This window comes from Ochotona curzoniae, unplaced genomic scaffold, assembly GCF_017591425.1.
Source record: "Ochotona curzoniae isolate NIBS_2020 unplaced genomic scaffold, NIBS_Ocur_1.0 contig_91, whole genome shotgun sequence".
NCBI lineage: Eukaryota > Metazoa > Chordata > Mammalia > Lagomorpha > Ochotonidae > Ochotona > Ochotona curzoniae.
The window spans coordinates 64,959-87,873 of record NW_024466609.1 but is presented as its reverse complement, the minus strand read 5'-3'; the positions used below and the strand labels follow the sequence as shown (position 1 = coordinate 87,873).

The window sequence follows — 22,915 nt, the reverse complement described above, 5'->3', positions numbered from 1 at the left end:
CCAGGAGCTTCTTACAGGTCTCCCACATGGATAGCAGAGCAGTCTTCTGCTGCTTTCCCCAGGCCATTCTCAGGTGGCTGGATTTGAAGAGGAGCTGACAGGTACAACATGGTGCCCGCATGGGATGCTGGCATTGCAGGTGTGATTTCACTTGCTATAACACAACACCGGCCACTTGTTCAGTGTATGTATTTCATCTATAGTTATGGTTTTTATGCTTGATCCTACATTCTGTACGATATAGATCATTAGAAAAGATTGTGATAGTGTGCTGTTGCTCTGCCTTGAACGCCTTCTCTTGCACTTTGACCTCCGAAGGTCTTTGAGCTCCAGCCCAGACTTACTCATTCCAGAAATTCTTAACTGACTGCGTACCTGTTTATTCTTGAGTTTTGAGTTCCACAGTGCTGTGTGGGATTGCTTGAAATTTACTACCTACAGCCATTCATAACCTTTAGTAATTCATTGTTTGTCTTGTATATAGATTAGTAATTCACAGTGTGAGCTTTGGATTCATCTAACTCTGTGTCTATACGTCTTGTCACCTGTCTTGCAAATTCCTTACCCTGCCCAGGCCTAACTTGTGTGGAGGTGAATTCTGTTAGGACACAGGATCTCAGAGGACTACTGTGGAGACAGCTTGGGATGGTGCTTCTGAGATCTTAGAACTTTGACTGATGTACAGGAAGCACTCAGTAAGTGGTAGCTGTTGTTGTTTCCTCCTTCCGGAAAGTGAGGAAGTTGGAGAAAAATGGATTGAAACCTCAAGTGTAGTCTTGTTTTAGCTGTAGGTTGAGAGAACATTTTTCCATTCATGTACTAAATCTATTAGAATTAAATTTCACAAGGCATCTGCCTTGTGAGTTATAGTTACATTGTTTCATTTGGGAGATAATGTAGTGTGCATTGTCTTTCAGAAAAAGGGAGAAAATAAAAGACAAGAAGTAATAGAATATGTTTTGCGGTTGAGAGGTGAGAGATAAGGCAAATGTTTGATATATATGTATATATATGTGTGTATATGTATATATATGTATATATATACACATTTCATTTTTAAAATATATGGTTTTTTAAATTTGAAAGTGAAGATTACAGAGAGAGGTGAGACAGAGCTTCCATTTGGTGGTTTAGTCTCCAAATGGCTGGGACTAGGCTGAAGCCAGGAGCTTCTTACAGGTCTCCCACATGGATAGCAGAGCAGTCTTCTGCTGCTTTCCCCAGGCCATTCTCAGGTGGCTGGATTTGAAGAGGAGCAGACAGGTACAACATGGTGCCCGCATGGGATGCTGGCATTGCAGGTGTGATTTCACTTGCTATAACACAACACCGGCCACTTGTTCAGTGTATGTATTTCATCTATAGTTATGGTTTTTATGCTTGATCCTACATTCTGTACGATACAGATCATTAGAAAAGATTGTGATAGTGTGCTGGAGGACAGTAAACATCTTAGATTTGAGAATCATTTCCTCACACCCTACCTTTGTTCCTTCTGTGAAAGACTGTTCTATAGCTATTCATATGATCTCATCCGTCGTATACCAGTTTGCTTTCCTTATAGTGGGTGAAGGCAGTTAGGTGTGGTTACAGTTTCTGTACTTGCTGTTTATGTTGCATATTCTTGACCATTTCTTCCTCCCCTCCCCCTTTTTTTGTTACAAGACTTTCTCTCCAAATCATGTAAGCTAGCATATTTAGAATCTGTTTTCATTTTGTTAACCTTGTTTATTCATTTATTGATTTGCCCAGCTAGGAGTTGCAGACACCCCAGTTACTAAAACATTGTTCAAGCCCTTATGGAGTCCAGGTGTATTTAAGAATGGGTGTATGCAAATCAATTCTGGGAAGGTGATAAGTTGAGACAAGTGCATAAGAACAGATTAGAAAGGAGCGTGCATGTCAAGCTGAGGAGTGGTGTCTTATTTTCACAGCTATCGAGGGACTGCCTAAGAATTTTAAGCATTATAACTCATTATTTTAAATTAATTAATTAATTAATTTAAAAAAAAAGCCAGGGCCCAGCGCATTAATCTAATGGCTAAAGTCCTTGCCTCACATGCACTGGGATTCCATATGGGCACCGGTTCTAATCCTGGTGACCCCACTTCCCTCATGCTCTCTGCTTGTAGCCTGGGAAAGCAGTCTAGGATGGCCCAAAGCCTTGGGACCCTGTACCTGTGTGGGAGACCTGGAGGAGGCTCCTGGCTTCGAATTGGCACAGCTCCGGCCATTGCAGCCTCTTGGGGAGTTAGTGAACAGACGGGAGATCTCTGTCTCCCCTCTCTCTGTATATCTGACTTTCCAATAAAAATTAAAAATCTTAAAATCAAGATTTTTTTTATACTGTAAAGTGCATACGCATTCATGGTGGAAAATATGGATAAATGCAGAATCTCATTGCTATCAGATTCTATTGTGTAAAAAATTATTCTTAATTGGCAAATAAGTTGTTTATGGAGTACAATGTTTTCTTAAAAGGTTTATTTTTAATGGGAAGTCAGATATACAGAGAGGAAGATCTTCCTCCTGATGATTTATTTCTCAAGTGGTTGCAGTAGTCAGAGCTGTGCTTCCACAACACTTACTAGCTGCCAGGACATTTACTAGCACCCACTTGGGATCCTGGGCGTGTGCAAAGCGAGAACTTTAACTACGAGGCCACGTGCCAGGCCCCAGTATATTTGACCTGTGCAGACTTACATTGGGGAATGATTAAATCAAGTGAATGTTCCGGTGTGTGCTTTTGTTGTAAACATTTCAAGCCTATTCTCAGCAATTTTGATATATACATTATATTATTGACTGTGGTCAGGATTCTGTGCACTAGATCTCGAGAACTTGTAGCTAATTTTGAGGCCTTGAACTAACATCTCCATAGTGTTCTGAATGTTTTTGTTTTAAGGGTGCTGTGGAGTTTTGTATTGGCAGCTGTGATTTACTCAATAGACTACTTGTTTGCTAAGAAATTTATTTATTTTTAAAAGCCTTGAGCATTTAGTTTTAATGTTGTTGCATGAGTTTTTCATGTATTTGTCAAAATAATCATATGGATCCTTGCTTCTGCACCTCTTAAAGTGAAGTGTCAGAGTCTTTTTTTTCCCCAATGTTGAAACACCCTAACAACCCTGTGGTAAGCCTGGTTTGGTTTTAACTCATTATTAGATTCAGTTTGTTGTTTTATGTCTGTCTTTATTCATGATTGAGATTGGTCTGTATTTTTCCTTTCTTGCATAGTTAACATTTGTTGCGTTTCTGCTCTTTGTACCGCATTCTGTGATATGACAAGTAGATTGTTCATGTTTCTATGACTCTGCATTCTTTGTGTTGTAAATAGACATCCCACAGTGTACCCTTTTGAGGGATGTGATATTTTGCCACATTATGAAGGCTTTCTTCCCAGTGAAGATTTTAAAATATGGTTTAAATCCTTCTAGGATCAATTCAGTTGGTTTTATTGATTCCAGGGTTTCTTTTGAATACAACATAACGTTTTTATGGGGTGTAGTTGAGTCCTTTTTTTAAAAAAACAGGATATTGTTTTTAAAATTGGTTGTTTTTCATTACAGGAGCCGTCAGACATTGAAAGTCAGAGAGCATAGTGTGTTGGGACCCTATGTTGATGGACTTTCTAAACTGGCTGTCACAAGCTACAAGGTAACCATGTCCTTTATGGGAGCTACTTAAACTGAGTAAACTACAGTGTTTTCATTTGTTTCATTTGTTATTTTAAAACAATTTTACACTGGCATCACTTTTAAACCACTTTTCATGAAAATCTTAAAAATGAGATAACAAGCTGGAGACCAGTGAGCAAATGCAAGCTAAGTAGGAGGAAGCTTTTCCACCAAGTATCAGGATTGTCAGACTAAATAGGCTTGGAATCAATCTAGATAACTGTGAATTTACCTTGTGATGTTCTGTACCCATCTGGGTGCCCACTTGCAACTTTTTTTTTTAACTGGTTCATGCTTTTTACTTTAAGGCTTTTTATTATGTTTGAATTTTCCAGAAATACTATTTTTTTCATATTTATATGGAAAATAGAGTGCTTTTGCTCTCATGTACGTAGACATGTTGGGGTTATGTTCTGCTGCAGATAACATTAAAACCGTATAGAATACTGAAAGGTTTTGAAGAATGGAATGTGGTCTGTTTTGTCCCAGTGTTTCTTGTGTCTGGGGAGCCCTGACATGTGATTCGTGCTCAGTATACACTTGAACAAGTGAACGGATGGTAATTTGCACAAGACTTCTCATTAATGGAAGTCCTAGGGGGTGGATGTTCTGGGGTTGGGTGACAGAGTGGCTATCAGGTTGCTTTTGTAGTTTTGCAGTGAGAGACACCCTTATGCCCCATCCTCATGGTTCAGGATGTCTTGTAGAGACGATGGGATAGCATGTCTATTTAGTCCCTAAAGGAGAGTTCCATATGGCCTATGCTGGATTTGACATCTTGGGCACCATGTGGCAAGACTGAACTGCAAGTGCATGTGGGAAATGTAGTCTTTCAGCTCAGCCAAAGGTGGGGTACTTTTCATTGGAAAGAAGGAACTGGGTAATAGGAGAAAACTTGCTGTCTTTTATATATTATCTTGCTTGTTCCTTGTTAAAATCCTTGTGAGGTAGATGATATCGTAACTCAGTAGTGAAGTGCAAAAGTGACTATCATAGAACTTAAAGCATTTTAGAAAATGAAAATCTATGATTTTTGTTACATGTCTTTCCCTCTGTCTCACTCTTCTTCCCCCTTTTTTTCTTTTATCAGATGTAGCAAGTAATAAATATATACAGAAAATTAGTCTTTTGATCTCATTTTTAAAATGAGTGGGCACTTGGCATAGTGGTTGGTGTGCTGCTGGGACTCCTACATTCCATAGTGAGCACGTACCTTGGGAAGCAGCAGGGATTGCCCAAACACCTGGGTCTCTGTCACCCATGTGGGAGACCTGAAATACTATTCTTGTTTTAGCTTAGTGCACCTCCAGCTGTTGTGTGTGTTTGGGGAGTGAACCAATACATGGAAGATCTGTGCTCAAAACACATACAAATATCCACACCCAAAGCAGGTCTGGTAAGATAAACACAAAGTTGGTGATACATGTTGAGTGAAGAGGTTACAAGTTATTGTGCATAGTACGATTTGTTTTAATGGCACATTTGCATTGAGTCTGTGACCTAAATGAAATTTTAAACAATTTCCAAATTAGGTGAGGGTTAGCATGTCATATGTATCTATCTGTGTGACTCAAAGTGTAACTTCTGAACTTTAAAAAAAAATTAATATAGTTGTTTAGTTTGAAAAAGAGAGAGAAAGAGATCTTGCATTTACTGGTTCCTTTCCTTGCTGGCTGAAGTAGCCAACGTCGGGTCAGGCAGCCAGGAGCTTCACCTGGGTCTCCCTGTAGGTGTCAGGCACTTGGGCCATCTTCTGCTTTGTCCAGGTCAGTAGCAGGGAGCTGCCTTGGAAGTGGAGCAGCTGGAACATGAATTGGTGCCCATAGGGGATGCTGGTGTCTCAGAGACTTTGTACCCATCTACAGCACAATGGTCATCCTACTTACAGCACATTGCGCATCCCTGTTCTAAATTTTTCCAATTTTGAGTTGACGCTTGCCTCTTTGGTCTGTACTTACAGAAAATAGTCTCTGAGTTTTCAGAGACTGTGTTAGCTGTTGTACTCTGTGGGTTTTAGTATTCATTGAAAAAGCCAAATGGAAACTCCAAACATTGTTGACTAAGTAGTGAAGTTTGTACCGCATTCTGTAGGGTAGCAGAGTTTCCATGCTTACACCTGGATGTGGAGACGAGTGTCTGTGACTTATCTCCTTCTAGGATATCGAGTCTTTGATGTCTGAGGGTAACAAGTCTCGCACAGTTGCTGCCACCAACATGAACGAGGAGAGCAGCCGGTCCCACGCAGTCTTCAAAATCACCCTCACGCATACTCTATACGACGTTAAGTCCGGGGTAGGTGTCATGCCTTTCCTCTGTTTCTGTATCTAATGTACATCGGGGCTTGTCTGTCTTCAGATATTTGATGAGTGAACAGGGTCCTAGGCACTTGTGTCAGTTAGGACTTGAACAAGAAACAGAAGTCCCTCTCCGTGAGCAGGCAGGGCCCGGCTGCAGACAGTGGGATGATCACAGCTCTATGTCTGGACCTCTGCGAACAGCCTCCAAGCTCTCTGAGGACCCCACTAGAGCCAGGAGTTCAAGGTGCCACCCTATTGCCAAGGTCAGAAGAAATAAAGACGTTACGTTTGTCCACACAGTGGCCTCAGCTCCCTGGGAAACAGAGAAGGTGCTAGGGCCTCCAGCGGGCAGTGCCTTGTTTGCACTGGACCGAAGGGACTAAAAGCCGAGGGAGGCGGGGAGTGGCTTTGGCTTTACTTCTGCTTTCCAGGCAGAAGGAGCTGACTGGCAGAGCCTGTGTCACACGGGCAGCCTGGCCACAGAGGCATCTGACAGAGGCAGAGTCTAGTTCCCCACCCTCTAGCTGAATGGTGGTGGAGCAGAGGGAGGCTGGCTGGAGACCCCTGGTGTTTGAGCTTTCAATTGGTGCCTAAGGGCACGAGCTAAGGTTAATGTTCCAGTTGACTGAGTGCACACCTCTTTGCAGTGTTACCCTCTACTGAAGGGCCAGTGTTGGAGGGATTAGTTTGCACTGGAAGGTTGTGCTATAAAATAACTAGAGTTTGTTGAGTAAGGTTTTTTTTTTTTTTTTAATTTATTTTGATTGGAAAGTAAGATATTCAGAGAGGAGAGACAGAAAGATCTTTTGTCCTCTGATTTACTCCCCGGCTGGCCCCAACCACCGGAACTGTGCCAATCCAAAGGCAAGAGCCTTTTCGAGGTCTCCCATGTGGATGCAGGATTCCAAGGCCTTGGGCCTTCCTCTTCTGCTTTCCCAGGCCACAAGCAGGGAGCTGGATTGGAAGCGGGGCTGCCAGAATAGAACCGGTGCACATAAAGGATCCTGGCATGTGCAAGGCGAGGACTTCAGCCACTAGGCCCCCAAGTTTTGGGTTTTTGATTTGAAATCTTGTGAGAAATAAGTGAACTCATTTGTATAATTGTGCCATATTGACAATGTCTCTGTTGACTCATCTGTTATTGTTTTGTTCTTTGATGTGAGGTTTTACATATTTTATTACGTATTAGTTTCAAATACCAGAAGTTGAAATAATTGCTCTGCAAAGTGCCGTGTTTGGCAGGAGTTACATATGCTGAAAACCTTTTTCTTGTTCAGCATCACAGCAAGAATAACAACAACAGAAGTGCTTTGTTTCCTATTTCCTTTCAACATAAAAGAAAAAAAAAACATATTGAAGGCTTCCTTTTTATTTTTTAAGCCAAAAGTATTTTTGATTTGTGAAATTGAGTACCCTTTTGTTAGCAATGTTATTTTCTGCAAATGTATACTCATGTATTTTAAAGGGAAGTTTTAAGAACAGTCCCACTGGCATTCATTTCCTTTATTTCTTGTATTGCTGAAGAGTAAAAATTTGTTACACATATGTTTGTGGGTTGATAATGGACTGTTTTTGATAAAGGAAAATACAAGTGTGTGTATATATATATGTATACACAATATTTTGTAGCTAGAAAAAGATATAAGTGTAATGCATGTAATTGTGAAACAAAAGGATTTATGAATAGTACAATGTGTCTTGAGGAGTTCTTTTGTCGTGTGAAAGATTCATGTTTTTCTGTATTAGTAAGAATTATAAGGATTTTGCCTCAGGATAATTTGTAAATATTTGAGGTTTTAAGTGTAGTTTCAAGTCATACAAATGTGTATCATACATGTTTTGTGTATATCTCTGTTTTATTAGCTGTCTTCAGAGTGTCCCATTTTGGGGGCACTGTTTTCTATAAGGTAATTCACTTCGCTCTGCTGGGATTGGTGGGGCTGTGTACATGCCGTGAGCATTGACCAGCCACAGTGCAGTGTTACAGTGCTTCCTACCAGTACAAGATGCCCTTGAGATGCAGTCACACACGCAGCTGAAGCAGTCTGAGTTCTGAGTTCTTTCACTATGTGACTAGTGTTTATCCAATCTTTTTGGTAGACATCTGGGGAGAAAGTGGGCAAGCTGAGCTTGGTGGACTTGGCTGGTAGTGAACGAGCAACAAAAACCGGAGCTGCCGGCGACAGGCTGAAGGAAGGGAGCAACATCAACAAGTGAGTTTTCCAGAGCTGCTTTTTTTTTTTTTTTAACCACTTTGTTGACTGAATCGCCAGATAGGGGAACCAAAAATAAATAAATAAATAAATAAATAAATAAATAAATAAATAAACAAACAAGATTCTGGAGTGATTTAAGTACATCCTCATAGTTTGGGTTTTTCTTTCTGGTATTTTTTATGCACCTGAGCCCTTTTTAGGTTGTGTCTCAGCAGTGCCCTGTTGACATTCTGGGTGCTTTGTCCTCAAAGAGAAGTGGATCTTGTGCATTGTGGAATGTTTAGCAGCATCCCTGGCATCTGTCCACTAGATGGCAGTAGCACCCGTTGCCTCTCCCCTCACACTCTGCTGTGACAACCCAGGCTTTAGCAAGGGCATCCATGTGCTCACCCCCATTTGAAAACCACTGGTCCAAGCTGTATAAAAGAACAAAGGTAATTGGCATCTCCAATTCTTAACTGTTGACCTTGACCTGAGTGTTGCCATCTGAGCCAACAGCATGTATACTGGGAGTATCAGAATTGCTATTGCGTTGTCCAGGTCCGAGAAGCTAGGCCTTATGAGATAAACATCTGTTCACTGTTTCCTTCATCAGGTTTTAGTGTCTTTCTCGAGCTGAACTGCCAGGTCTTTTTTGTGCTCATGGCTGGAAACACAGCAATGGGTAACTGCTATCCAGATGTTGTGCTATTGCTAAAACAGGTTTTTGTTTTGTTTCTTGCCTCATGGATTTTTTTTAGAAGACTCATTTTTATTTGAAAGGCAGGTATACACAGAGAAAGAAAATCTACCATTCGCTGGTTCACTTCCTAAATGGCAGCAATAGCCGGAGGTAGGGGAATCTGAAGCCATGAGCCTAGAGCTTTTCCAGGTCTCCCGAGTGGGTTGAGGAGCCAAAGAATTTGGGCTATCATTGTCTGCTTTCCCAGACACATTAGTGGGAGCTGTGTTAGAAGTAGAGCATTCAGGAATCAGACTGGTACCCACTTGGGATACTGGCACAGCAGGTGGAGGCTTAAGCTACTCTGCCATGGTGCCAGCCCCTCACTGACCTTTTTTGTTATTGTGTTTGTATTTCCTTTCTTGAAGACATGTGGTATTTGTATCTTTTTACCTGAAGATTTATAGCTTACATTTCTATTTACTCAAATGAAATACACAGTTAGGCTGAGCATTTTCGTTGCTTCAGAAAACTCGAGGGACAGCAGCTCTTTAGAGTTTGTGCCTTTCTGAACTGAACCGCAGCGTGGTTCAGCCCACACAGTTGCTTGTGTGCAGGTACACAGCCTCCTGATGCTCAGACTTTCTGTGAGCATGTGACGTTTGGCATGTTCCCTTTGGTATAACTGTTCCGGCTTGTTGCACCACGCAGGTCGCTCACGACCCTCGGTCTGGTTATCTCCGCCCTCGCAGATCAGAGTGCTGGCAAGAACAAGAATAAGTTTGTTCCTTATCGTGACTCCGTCCTCACATGGCTGCTTAAAGTAAGTTTTTTTCCCTTTTTCTTTTCCATTTCTTTTTTTATCCTGACATACTGCGATCTATAGAAAAGGAGATTGCACTGTTAGTTCTATATTATTTCCGATGTCAGTGTTCAAATGTGTAATTATGAGATCCTTAGAAAATGATTTATGTATTTAAGGTAGGCCTGCAGCAACTTCAGTGGATTAAACATAAATTTCTTCCTAGTAATCAGCATTCTAGCACCCCTGGAAACTGGATGAAGTATGGCTGTTGGGCCCCCGCTGTTTCACATGGTTCATCTTGGAGCTTTGGGGAAATAGAAGGACCCTCTGCTCATGGTGACAGCTGGGTGAACCGTGGGAATGAGTGCCCACTGTGTGATGCACACTGCTGGATAGCTCCATCCTAGGTTCCTTCTGTTGGACTGACCAGACATCTTGGACCTTGTTTTGTGTTTGCCTTAACTTATAGTCATTTTGAATTTGCTTCAGCTTCTTTTTCAATCAGATTTATTTATTTATTTGAAAGAGAGGGAGAGAAATTGAGAGAGAGACAGAGATATCTTCCGTGCCCTGGTTCACTTACCGAGTGTCTCTAGCAGTGGGGCAGGGATAGATCACAGCCAGGAGCCAGGACTCCATCTGGGTCTCCTGTGTGAGTGACTGATCAGCATCTGAGGCCTCGCCGGTGCAGTAGCAGGTAACTAGATTGGAAGCAGAGTAGTGGAACTTGAATCAGGCACTCTGAGATGGGACACAGGCATGCCAAGCTGTGGTTCAAGCTGCCTCAGCTTCTTCAGGGTTTTTGTTAAAGGATTCAGAGCAGAGCACACATACGGATTCAATATAAATGAGAGCAATGGAGATGAGTGTGAGGGGCTTCTTACCCTCTGATTTAGAATCTAGGAAGGAAAATACACTCAGGGACAGCATAGTACTGGCCTGCAATCAATCTGATGAAATAGAAACCTGTGGTGGCCTTCCGTGTGCCTGTATCTATGAAGGAGGGGTATGCTGAGTGGGTGACAGGCTGCAGAATAGGGGATATAGATTCTAGTGACGGATTAACAAGTGTCGGACTTGAAAAAAATGGGGAAATTATTTTATGTGCTTTGTTTAGTTTGTGAACAATCATTTTCTCATTGATTGACAATTTATCAGGAGCTGGCACTGTGGTCACAGGCCGATCCTCTGCTGGTAGCACTGGCATTCCATATGGGTGCAGGTTCATGTCCTGGCTGCTCCACTTCTGATTCAGCCCCCTGGGAAGGCAGCAGCGGATGGCTCAAATTCCTGGACCCCTGCTAGCCATGTAGGAGACCTTGATGAAGCTCCTGGCTTTGGCATGGTCTATTCTCAACCGTTGGGGCCATCTAGGGAGTGGACTCGTGGATGGAAGATGCCTCTCCCTGTCTCTCCTTTGCCCTGTGTAACTCAGACTTTCAAATAAATAAATCTAGTAAAATCATGTAGATTATTTGTCTCGGTGGTAAGGGTTGAAGTATAAACCAAATACAGACCCCCTAGCTCAAGCAGGGTAGCAGTTGCTGACTCTGCTCATGGCAAGTTTAGAGGCAGCCGTTGCAAAGGGAAGCAGGATTTTGTACTGATTTCTGAACCCTCTGAAAGATTTCCTAATAACTCCACTTTTTGAACCAACTCCTCACCATTGGAATAAACTTTGTCAAGTGAAAACATTCTTTCCATCAGTGTCACTGAATTCTGCCTAAATGAAATTTAAAAATTGGATAGATTTGCCACAGTGGAAAATGTGCTAGATTAAAAGCTTTGACCAAAATACAATAAACTTAGACATTTGAAGCAAAAGGATAAACACATTTTGATAATTAAAATGCTATTGTAAGAGGTTGTTGCAAAACATTCTGCTGCCGAGCAATATGTCTGTGATGAACCTTAGAAACATCGCTTGCTTTTCTGGAGAAGAAAGTTGGGTGAAATCCTTGCGTCTTCTGCAGAAACGTGGAACTCTTCTGATATGCTCAATTTGACAGAACGACTTTTCGGTGTCCTTGTTGTTTGGTATTGCTGCTTTGATGTACCTCAAACAGTAGGAAATAACTGCTGTTAATGTGATGGATGTGGATAACAGGGCCCTGGCACTGGAACCCGCATCAGGAGCAGCCAGGGCCACCTCCATCCCCTTGCTTCCTTCTCAGAAGGTTAGTGGCATTGCCTTGTGTCAGGTCAGGAGGAGACAGGACTGATGAAAGAATCAAGACTGGATCAGGACTGGAAGCCAGGCCTTCCCTCACTGCTCAGCTGTTCTTTCCTGGCCCATTCTCTGCTTGTGGAAGATCACTTTCTTTCAGCAGGTTCACTTTTCCAATCCTTGAGAGAAAATAACAAGAAAACATAGGATATTTGTTGTTGTTGGGACAGTTGGATATCTACATGTAGAGAAGTGGGAAACACATTATATAAGAATCAACTCTAAGTAGATCAAGGACCTAAATCTGCACCCAGAAACCATCAAATGGTTACAGGAATACGTAGGAAGCATTTTAGAAGATAGAGGTTTAGGTAAAGACTTCTTTAAAAAAGTCACTAAAAGCACAGGTGATCAAAGCCAAAATAAACAAATGGGACTACATCAAACTAAGAGCTTCTGTACAGTGAAGGATATGAGCAACAGAGCTAAGAGGCAACCAAGAGAAAGGGAGAAAATCTTTGGATACTGTACAACAGATAGGGCACTAATATCCAGGATTTAAAAAGAGCTTCAGAAACTCAATGACAGCAAAACAGACAACCATGTGAAAAACTGGGCGAAGGAAATGAACAGGCGTTTTCCAAGAGCAAATTCAAATGGCTAATAGACATCTGAAAAAATGCTCAAATAAGGTATGTTCTCTGATATAAAGCAGCCTTCATGCAAAATCAGAATAGATGTACAGGTGAACGTGTGTGTGTGTGTGTGTGTGCGTGTTGTCATACATGAACTATATTATGGAAGTTACAGTACCAGGAAATGAAGAAGCAGGGCAGTATGCATCTCTCAAATAAAAGGGTTTCTCTAATGCCCAATTAAATGGCTAAATATATCTTGACAATTTGATACTAGATTTTTTTTACTATTGCCTACACCTACAATGTCATGATTCACTTATATAGCAAAATGTTGGAATTGTGACTGTAGCTGAGGGACTATGTTATTGTAGTAATATGGGGGGAAATGGTGGGGAGCAGAATGGGTAGGGAGGGAAAAGAGAGAAATACCTACAAAAGCATATCATGGAAAATAGTGGTAACAATAAAAAAATAAAATATTTGAGCTGGATGAATAGTTGTAAACTCAAAACTTTTATTTTTTAAAAGATTTATTTATTTTTTAAAAAGATTTACTTATTTCTATTTGAAAGGCAGATCTTATAGAGGGAGAGATAGGCTTTCTATCTGCTGGTTCATTTTACAAATGACCGCAACAGACAGAGCTGAGCTAATCCAAAGTTGGGAGCCCATAGCATCTTCCTGGCTCCCCACGTGGGTGCAGGGTTCTAAGGACTTGGGCTGTCCTCCATTGCTTTCTCAGGCCATATGCAAAGAGCCGGATTGGAAGTGGAGCAACCGGGACACAATCAAGTGCCCATATGGGCTGCTGGTAGCATGCTGGTAGGGTGGAGGGCTAGCTTGCTGAGCCTCTGTTTCAGTTGCTGAAACTTTTTTGTTTAAAGAAGCTTACTTCATCTTTTGTTTACATTAATTATGCTTTCAACTTCCTCATCTTTTCATTTAAAAAATTAAATGTTTGCCCAAGTTTGTGGCTTTTCCTTAAAGCCTTCTCTGATGCTCCTTGTGTCATGTTTGATGTTAGCAGCAAGAGCGTAAATAGAGATGCTTTTTGGAAAATGTATTCCAGGGCTTACACGAAGGCTTTGGCTGGTTCAGCATCAAGCTGAAAGTTCAATCCCAGTCTCCCATGTGGATGGCAAGAAGCCAGTGACTTGAGCCATCGCCTTGAGCCATCGCCTCTGCTCCTTCCCAAGGTCTGCATCACAGGAAGCTAGGGTCAACAGCCAGAGGCAGGGACTCCCATGGAGGATGCAGGTGTGCTGTCTGCTGTGACCACATGGCTGTCTATGATGCTTGTAGCCTTTGTAAGAGGGCTGCTGAATGCCATGCAACTTCCTGGAATGAAAGAGTGCTTAGATTGTCTTTGAACTGCACTGTCCTTTTTCATTCTTACTGCTGCTTCCCACATGACAGCTGCCCCCACCTGTCATCTGGCAGCCAGAGTTGGTCGCAGGCTTCTCATCCCAGTCTGTCTTCTACAGTTAGGACAACAGTACTAACTGCTTGCTACAATAACACTGTTAACCTGGTAAGAGTGAGGAGTTATGCATTGCAGCTAAGTGATGAGTTCTGTTTCACTTCCGAACTATTCTTACTCCCTTTGGGGCATTTTCTCCCATCCCTCCTGCCTTTTCCCTGCTTCCTTTTACCTGAGAAGTACTTATACATTTTGAGTCTCAGACATCACTCTCTGGAAGCACCCACCCACCCCATCCCAGCCTTAAAGAATGTCCTTTGTTTTCCCACACCGCACTATATTTATCCCCACTTTAGTTCTTAAGGTGTGTTTTCACTCGTGTGTCCCCTGGTAAGCTTGATGATGAGCTGAGTAAGTGGGTCATTTCAGCTGTGCTCTCAGCCAGTCTGCCAGCATTCCTGGCTGTCAGGTTCTTGTCTGTAAAATGAAATAATTTGATTGGATGACTTGAAAGAGTTCTTTCAACTTTAAAGAAAATTCTGATTTCTGAAAACAAATTTCTTTTTTTTCTTTTTTTTTACATTTTATTATTATCATTTTATGATACAGTTCCATATTCCCTTATCACCTCCCCAATCTCCACCCCCCCCCAGTTCCTCTATATCATTACTAACATATAGTTCTTTATACTCACTTATATGTCCATCATTGAGGGCATGGACAATGGCAGAGAGTCCAGAATCCTATTGTCAAGATATAGTAAACAGTTTCATTGTAAGTCCATCTTTGGAAGCAGAAATGCATACTACACTGCATCCTCACATCTGGATGTTAGTCTCCATTTCACAGCTACTGTACTTCTCCTTAAATGAAAAGTCATGATACAAAATCAACAATAGAAAGAAAAATAGAAATTTACAATGCCATGAAGTTAAATGACATGTTACTAGATATGACAGTCTCCATTACACAGCTACTATACATCCCCTTCAATGAAGAGCCACAAAACAAAATCAACATTCGGGAGAAAAAAGAAATTAACAACACCAAGGAGTTAAATAACATGCTATTAAATGACTAACGTATAACTGAAGAATGAAAATCAAGAACCTTGTTGAAGAAAATGAAAACAATTTTTTTTCCTATGTTCACTTAATATTACAGTTGCTGCATTTGAAACAAAGCTCGTCTAATTTGCCCAATTAAAGAGTCAACAAGAATCTTTTTATACTTTCTCCTTGAGTGAGTGCCAGTTCTTTTGTTGCTATTTTCTTTTCACTAATGGCAGGAGGCCGCTTTCATATAAGCGTATTGTTGCTCCCAGATAAGGCCTTTAGGAATGTCAAGCATTTGTTGTTTGCCAGGTTTCTTTTTCTCTGCATAAACTGAGGCACAACCACTATGTGCTCTTCTCCTTGGGTGACTATTGTTGCAAATCCTCTTTGCCCAGTAGTGTTTGCTGTCATGTGGGCTAACAGTAGTTCTGAAAGGGCAGCATGATGCTGCCAGCGAGCTGAGTTGCAGTGTGGGACTGAATTGCTGTCATCTGTGTATTACATTTGAATCCCATTAACATGCTTAAGGGTCCGTGTGATATTTTTTGGAAGTTACCAGAACTGGGGCACCACCAGTTTGGGATGAGTTTAAGTTAAGAGTGAAGCAAGCAGTCACTGATTTTAAATCCCAAGTTAATTGTATTTCCTGCCTTTTGGTGCATTAAAGTACATTTTGCCCAACCATGTAACTGTTATGGCAAAACAAACGTTCAGTATTGCATAAGAAAGCAGACAGCTTGTCTGATTTTGTTGATTTGTTGTCAGTACTTCAGGAATTACTTCGTTTCTGATACTGAGATGAAATAATTTGGCAAGGGCTCAAGTCTGCCTAATCTTCAAGCATTTTGCTCCTGTGTGCTACCAAGTACATGTTGGGAAATCTTTTGGATTTGAGGGCCAAATCCTGCTTGCGTAAAATATTTTTCACAGCTTTTAAGTTCTGGATTTTTAGGCAAGATGTTTAACCTCCTCTGTCAGAATAAATCTGTTTTCTCATCAGTGAAATAGGGGTGCTAATAATCAGCTTCACAGATGGCTGAGAACTAAGTATATGTGCAAAGATTGCATAAATCATAGAGTGCTATAAATTTTGAATATATTGAAATTGGAAAATTTTTTTCTGCAGCAGTAATAATTTTCTGTAGTTCATTGCTGTCCACAATAGTTTTCTTATGAGCTAAAGAAAGCCTTTTGGAATATTCTGTCTAGTCTAGAGATTATTCAAGGTGGTACTGAATCTCTTCTGGTTAATTCTATTTCACGTGGTTTAATAGTGTATGTAGTTTATCTGTTGCTTTGTAGAAAAAATTACCCTCTAAACTTAACAGTTGGAAGCAGCAATTGGCCTAAGTAAGTGGCTTTGGCTGAGGTCTTTCCTGTGATGTGTCATCTCAGCCACATGGTGGGATGGGGAGTTCTGCTCATTTCCATGGTTGCTGGTATACCTTATAGGTCTGCTTCCACACTCACTCCCTGGGCTCTGTTCCTGGGGCTATCTGTGCACATGGCAGCTGGTTCCCCGCAGTGCAGGAGAAAGTGCCCAAGGCAGGACCGCCTTGTTCTGCTGATCTCACGCGTGACACACCATTGCCTCTGCTGTTCATCAGATGCTGCTCAGAAAGTCATGTCCGCTTTCCAGACTGGGGATGAGTACCAGCTATGGAGCCGTCGGCCACAAGTGGGTTCCAGTCAGCCTTGTTAGTATGGTCAGTCACAGTGGTGTAGACCTGATGTCCCGGATCTAGTTTTGTGATTCTGACTCACATCTTGTGGTTTTAATGTTCTCAAGTGAAAGGAGTTCTTTGTTAGAAGATGGTTCTGAAGGCTGTTTCACAGTGCCTTTTGGTTTCAGTGGAATGGTCTTGTCTGACCTATGGAGTCTGTTGTGTAAGCTATAATTTTTTGTTTTGGAAATTCTAGTTGGTACTTGATAGCTTGTAGTCATTATTTAGCCTTGCCAGAGAGTCCCAGGTATGTCCCAGCACATGGAGGAGGTTGTAGGTAATGATTCCGTTGTCACATGTCAGCTCATATCACGGTTGTTCAGTCCCTCTAAGGAAGATTTTGGAGACGTTTAAGGCATCTTTTTTTATTTTGTTTTGACTACTTTGCTCACGGAAGGTTTTGTGTTGGCTGTAAAAAAGGACAAATTGACTTAGAATTAATTTTTGTTAAGCTGAAATAGATGTATTTTCCTTCCCTGTCTTTACTTTAAAAAAACAAAGCTCTTCTGTTTTTGAGGAACGAGCCTGGTTAGAGAGCAAACATCATAGGATTTGAGTCCTTATTTTAACTTGCATTTTAGACCCCTTTTGTTGTTGTTGTTGTTGTTGTTAAGTATGTGTTTGATGTTGGGAATTGATCTCACCATTTCTGACTTCAGGTTTCTCATATGATGTCTTGCTTTAAAATTCAACTTCATTGTTTTTTCTCCTCCTGCAGGACAGTCTTGGTGGTAATAGCAAGACAGCAATGGTGGCGACTGTGAGTCCGGCAGCTGATAACTATGATGAAACCCTCTCCACCCTGCGGTACGCAGATCGTGCCAAGCACATCGTGAACCATGCTGTGGTGAATGAGGATCCCAACGCACGAATTATCCGGGATCTCCGGGAAGAAGTGGAGAAACTCCGAGAGCAGCTCACGAAGGCGGAGGTAAGAGGCACAGCCAAGCAGGGTCCTGTGCATCTGCGAAAACCTTGCCACCTTAGAGCTCAGATCATCTTCCCTGGGCTCCGGGTGGGGGGGTTGGATGGGGGAGCAACCTGGCTTACAAGGTGTATGTTTCCCACAGCACAAGACATCTAAAGTGGGAAGAAACGGAAGATTGTCAAATTTGAAATTCAGAGTTTTTGTAGGTGTTAAAAGGTTCAAATAAGAATACAAAGAGAATTGAGAAATGCTTTTCTTCATTTGTAACCAGGGTACTCCTTACTGCTGGAAGGTGATAGAACTGCTGGCACACAAACTGGCACCCATATTGGATCCCAGGCAGGCCAGGCTTAGATTTAGCCACGAGGCTGTTTTGCTGGGTCCAAGCTGGTGTCTTTGATTCAGTGTCTTTACCGTCGATCAGTTTAATGTTGCTTATTTCACCATTAAGATTCTCTGGAATCTTAACATATCATTTGTTCTTTTTCTTAACTGACTAAGACATTTTGCAACCACTCTTTGTTGATGCGGTTTATGGCATCAATGCTTCATTGTAATACCCCTGAGTTTTTGAAACAGTTGATAAACCAGCTGATGGAAGATCTCTCCCTGTTACCATGCCTTTCCAATCAATCAATCTGCCATGCCTTTAGTGGAGGGTCTCTTATCCCTGTACTGTGACCTCCAGGAAGGTGCAGGTGCCCACCAGCATGGCCTGAGACAAGCAGAGAGGAGTGTGCAGCTGGTCCTGGGTCAAATCCTGCACTGGGTCATAGCAGGCTGTGGAATGAAGTCACACAGAAATGGCAGCAGAAGTTCATCTTGCAAGCAGCAACAGCCTAAACGTGATGAATCTCCACATCCATCCACACACAGGGACAGCAAAAGAACAGAAAAAACTACCCATGGGGAAGCTGGACCCACCTCTGGAAGACCATAGTCCAGACAGCACGTGGGTGGAGAATGGGAGCGTAGGAAACGATGGAGGGAAGCACCTTGGTCCCTGGAAGACTGTAGTCCCTGATCTCAGTGTGGGTGGCTGGAAGCAGGAACTAAGCCTGGAAGAAACCAGTCCACAATTTGGCCCTGGAGTAGCAAGTGTGGTGGACATGGGAGATGCATGGTAGATGCAGGGCAAATAAAGCTGGCTCTGGAGTGCCAGGCACGTGAGTGGTTTGAAGCAGATACCATGTCACTGTGCAAGTCAGCCTGGTCCTGGTGTACCAGGCAGGGCAGTGGGCAGGCTAAACATGAGGGGACTCCAGCTGTGCCCCCTCGCCCATGTTCTGGAGCAGATGTAGTGTGTGTTGGAGGCTGGTGGAGCACCCTCAGAACAAATCTGGTCCTAGAGCAGTGGACTGGATACCAGCTAAGTTGGCCTGGCCCTGGAGTAGCTTGCAGGCCTGCTGGGAATATGGGGTGGAGTGGTATGAGGGATTTACCAATGCTAGTGAGGAGCTAGTCTGGCCCTGGAATTGGGGGCTGGCGGTTGAGGACAGAGGGGGCACTGCCCAAACTGCCTTGGCTCTGTAACAGCAGCCATGGCCACAGACTGGACAGGCTAGTGTTCCGGGGTGGCCAGCATGGCCAGCCTGTCCTTGTAGCAATGGGCAGGGTGGGAGTGCTAGATGTGCAACTGGCACAGGGGAATCAGCAGGTGGGCCAACAGTCAGCTGGGGATGCCGAATGGTTTGATGACCCCAGCTGTGCCTGGGGCAGCCACCATAAGGCAAGTCAAGCTGGCTAGATGCACTGGGGGTGCTGGGTTTGAGGCCTTGGTGGTGCCGCAAATGGCATTGAATGCTGTGGCAGTGGTGGGGTGGGGACATGGCTAGCTGAGCACATGTGGACCTGGAGAGGCTGGCAGGTGGGCTTGAGCCTGGGGTTGCCATCCAAGTCTTTCCGGTTCTTCAACAGCAAGCAGTCCAGCAGTTGTGCTGGGTGTGTGGGGATGCTGGAAGGGCATGTGATCCTGCAGCAAGTAGTGAAGGGTGAGTTGACCAGGGACATTGGGGTGTTGGCCTGACCCTGGAGCAGACTCATGGCAGGTTGTTGCTAGAGGCATTGGTAGGACTGCTTGAGGCACAGTGGGAGCAGGGCAAGCAGGCCTGTAGTTTCAGAAAGAGTGCAGTGCCTGCATGATGTAGTGCATGCATGCTGGCCCAAATGGCCTGTCCTGGCCTTGGAAGAGTGTGCATGTTGTCAGGCTGGACAAGCACAGAGTACCAAGGGGGTCGGCAGCTTAGCAGTCCCAGTCCGGAAGTGGCTGGTTGGTCAGCAGCTGTTGGAGGGAGCAGGTAGCTGTCTGAGTCAGCCTGGTCTTGAGCTGCTGACTGGGCAGATGGACAGGCATGCTACAGGCATTTGTGGGGTTGATGGGATGGTGGCAGAGCCTTCCTTACCCTGGGGCATTTGACAAGTTGGCTGTGAGCACAGAAACTGAGATTAGGGCCCATCTGACCTGGCAGTGACAAGGCTTGTCAGAGCAGTGGTCATGAGATCTGTCCCTGGAGTGGCAGGCAGAGCCACCAGGAGTAGCCTGAGGGAGGCATGACAGACAGGCTAGAAGCACAGGTTTTTCCTGCCCAGAAGACCTGTGCCTGCTGCAGCAACCAAGGTGAGAATGCTAGAGGCACTGTGTGCCCAGGGAGAGTGAGCCTAACGATGAGGAACAAGATGGAGAGCAGGGGTGGGACGCTCCCTGGCAGAGCCAGCCTAGACCTGATGTAGCCAACAGAGCAGCAGGGGTGGGGTGCTTTGTGTGCGTGGCTGGTCCTCAGAGCTAGCCTAGGCCTCAAGCATGAGCAGGGCTGGAGGGCCTGTGTGTAAGAGGCTTGTGGATGCTCTTACACCTGGCCTGGCCCTATAGCCACCAGAGCTAGGCTGGGGGACACGGTGGGCATTACTTGAGCTGTTGTTGTCCCTAAGTGCCAAGCAGGCATGCTTAGTGAAAGGAGAGGCTGGCTTAGCCTGCCTCCCCTGGAGCAAGCAGAGAGCAGTTGTAGACATGAAGGTGCTAGGGTCATACTGTATCTCTTGGTCCCTAATAAAATAATTCTTTAAAGTATGAGAACAGGCTGTTCCCCTATTTCCATGTCCTTCCTGGTCCCTTCCTCTGGGGAGGGAACACAGGGATAGAATCAGCGTATTACTCATCCCTCACAGCTGTTGCCATATCAAACAGTGAGATGTGGCTCACACTAACCTCATCTCTGCGTCACTGTCAAAGGAACTGCGCTTCAGCTTTCAGCTTATCTCCAGGATGGTGTTGTGGGGTGCAAGCAAGATCATGCCAGACAAGTCTAGGGTGTATTAAGGAATCTTCATTATCCAAGTTTGGTGATAACAGGGAACACTAGAAATTAACAAATGCCAAGTTCGTGTGACAACCAGTGTGAATGGAAACCCTGAGAGGAAGAATTGGTCATTACCCAGAAGTCTGTCTGTTAATCTGAATACCTATGTTCCAGCTTCCCCAGCAATATAAGTTATGCTAAGAGACATGCAGTGAACAGCTTGGACACACAAGGCTGCAGACATTCACATTTCCTTGCCTTCTCTGCCTACATTCCATTACTGCTAGGCCTCATCTTCTGGAACTCTTGAAAGTACACAAATTAGCAATTCAAAGTTTTTTAGAATGAACATCATTATTGTCCCACCCAAACTGTGAACAGAGGGTGAGAAATACAGACATACAGGGGCCATGCTTAGGGGCTTCCTGTCCTCAGAATCTGCTGGAATACAGAGAGCAATCAGGTCCTGGAGTGCCAGAGTGATGGAAGCACGTGACCAAGAGAGTGAGCCCATCCCTATCATGGAGTTCATTGGGGGTTGTGAGGGGAGTGGTTACACAGCAATGCAATACCGCCCCCTCTCAGGTTCCAGGTGATGATGGGTGAGTGTCACAGGTGGGCAGAAGGGAAAGCCTAGATGGAGTGGGGGGTGTTTCTTTCAAGCTGATAACCCTGAACTAGCTGCCTATCCTACAATATTGAGAGAAGGAAGCCACAAGTCTCACCCTCTGTTTCTCTGTCTGGGTGAGGTAATAGACATTACTGCCTGTTGTGAATAAGTTTCTTTCTCTCTGCACTTGGGGTGACTCATGTGAACCCCTCCCTGAGATGGTGCATAAAAGGCACCATTTCCACTATTTTCTTGTGTGTTTCCTCCCTTGGAGCCCCATCCTGCCTCTAGGACAGCAGCCATTTTCTTTATTCTTATTAAATAAATCATGCTTTGTAAGCTAGAATTGTCTGCATGAAAATTGTATCATGTGAGACAAAAAACAAACAAACAAATAAAAAATGAGGTTTTTGCTGCAGTGTTTTGGTTTGAATTCTCTGCAACTCTAGCCCACCTTGCTGTGGGCAGCAAGAAGTCCACAAATTAGACAGGCTACTGGTAAGTGTTGAGGCTGGCCTTCTGGCCTGGCCCTGGAGGAGCTTGCAGAAGGCATATGGATGTGGGAAATGCCACTGGGGGGGTCAACTAGCTTCAGATCAGTTGACAGGGTGGACATGTTGTGAGCAGGGGACTCAAGGCATGCAGGCTGGGGCTGGTAGAGGCAGCATGGCTGGCAGAAGGGACCCAGCACTGAGGGGACAGATCACTGGCTGAAACCTGACTGGCTTTCAGCAGCAGATGGTGGACAGTGTGACAGTGTGATTGGGCTCAAGGTGCACTGGCGCTGGCTCACTAAGCTTGGCCCTGGATCCTAAAGTGGGGAAACAGAGGGAGCATATTAAAGGCACACCCTTCCCCCAGCACAATTAGGCTCTGAAGTGGATGACTACAGTGCTATGGCAGCAGGGACACTGGCCAGGATGACTTGGCTATGAAGTAGATGGTGGGAGGACAGCGGTTGTAGAGTGTAACAGCTTGTCTGGCCTGGCCCTGGAAAATGCAGCCGGTGGGTGCGTTTTTTCCTTGGCTTGTTGTCATAAGTCCTTGTCCCTGGAGCACTCTGTGCATGCCTGGTACACATGTGAGTACCAGCTAAGCCCTCTTGGCCCAGGAGTGTGCCGTAGGAGCAGGAGTGGACACTGGGCCGGGTGGAGTCCCTATTAAAGCACACCTGGCCCTGGAGTGTGTGTGTGTATGGGGATGGGGTGGATTACAGGCAGAGTGTACCTGACCCTGGAGCAGCAGGCATAGTGGTAGGGTGAGAGGAGTGGGGATCATTGACCTAGTCCTTGAACCTCTGGAGCACTGGGCAAGTGAGTTAACGGAGCCTGGGCCCCATCTACACTGGCCTGAACTTGGAGTGTCATCCTGACGGGCACTAGTGGTACAGGGTGAGCAGGAACCACTGACTGATTCTGTCT

General features: G+C 44.0%; 1 protein-coding gene across 1 annotated transcript in view; it reads left to right on the top strand.

Moving 5' to 3' along the window:
• The window catches only part of LOC121166211 (kinesin-like protein KIF13B), a 43,490-nt gene that overhangs the window by 932 nt on the left and 19,643 nt on the right, over window positions 1-22,915 (top strand). The window contains exons 2-6 of the mRNA XM_040995329.1: window positions 3,570-3,657; window positions 5,835-5,969; window positions 8,075-8,187; window positions 9,563-9,674; window positions 17,379-17,591. Of these exons, the coding sequence (XP_040851263.1) occupies window positions 3,570-3,657; window positions 5,835-5,969; window positions 8,075-8,187; window positions 9,563-9,674; window positions 17,379-17,591 (661 nt within the window). The remainder of the gene's footprint in view (window positions 1-3,569; window positions 3,658-5,834; window positions 5,970-8,074; window positions 8,188-9,562; window positions 9,675-17,378; window positions 17,592-22,915) is intronic.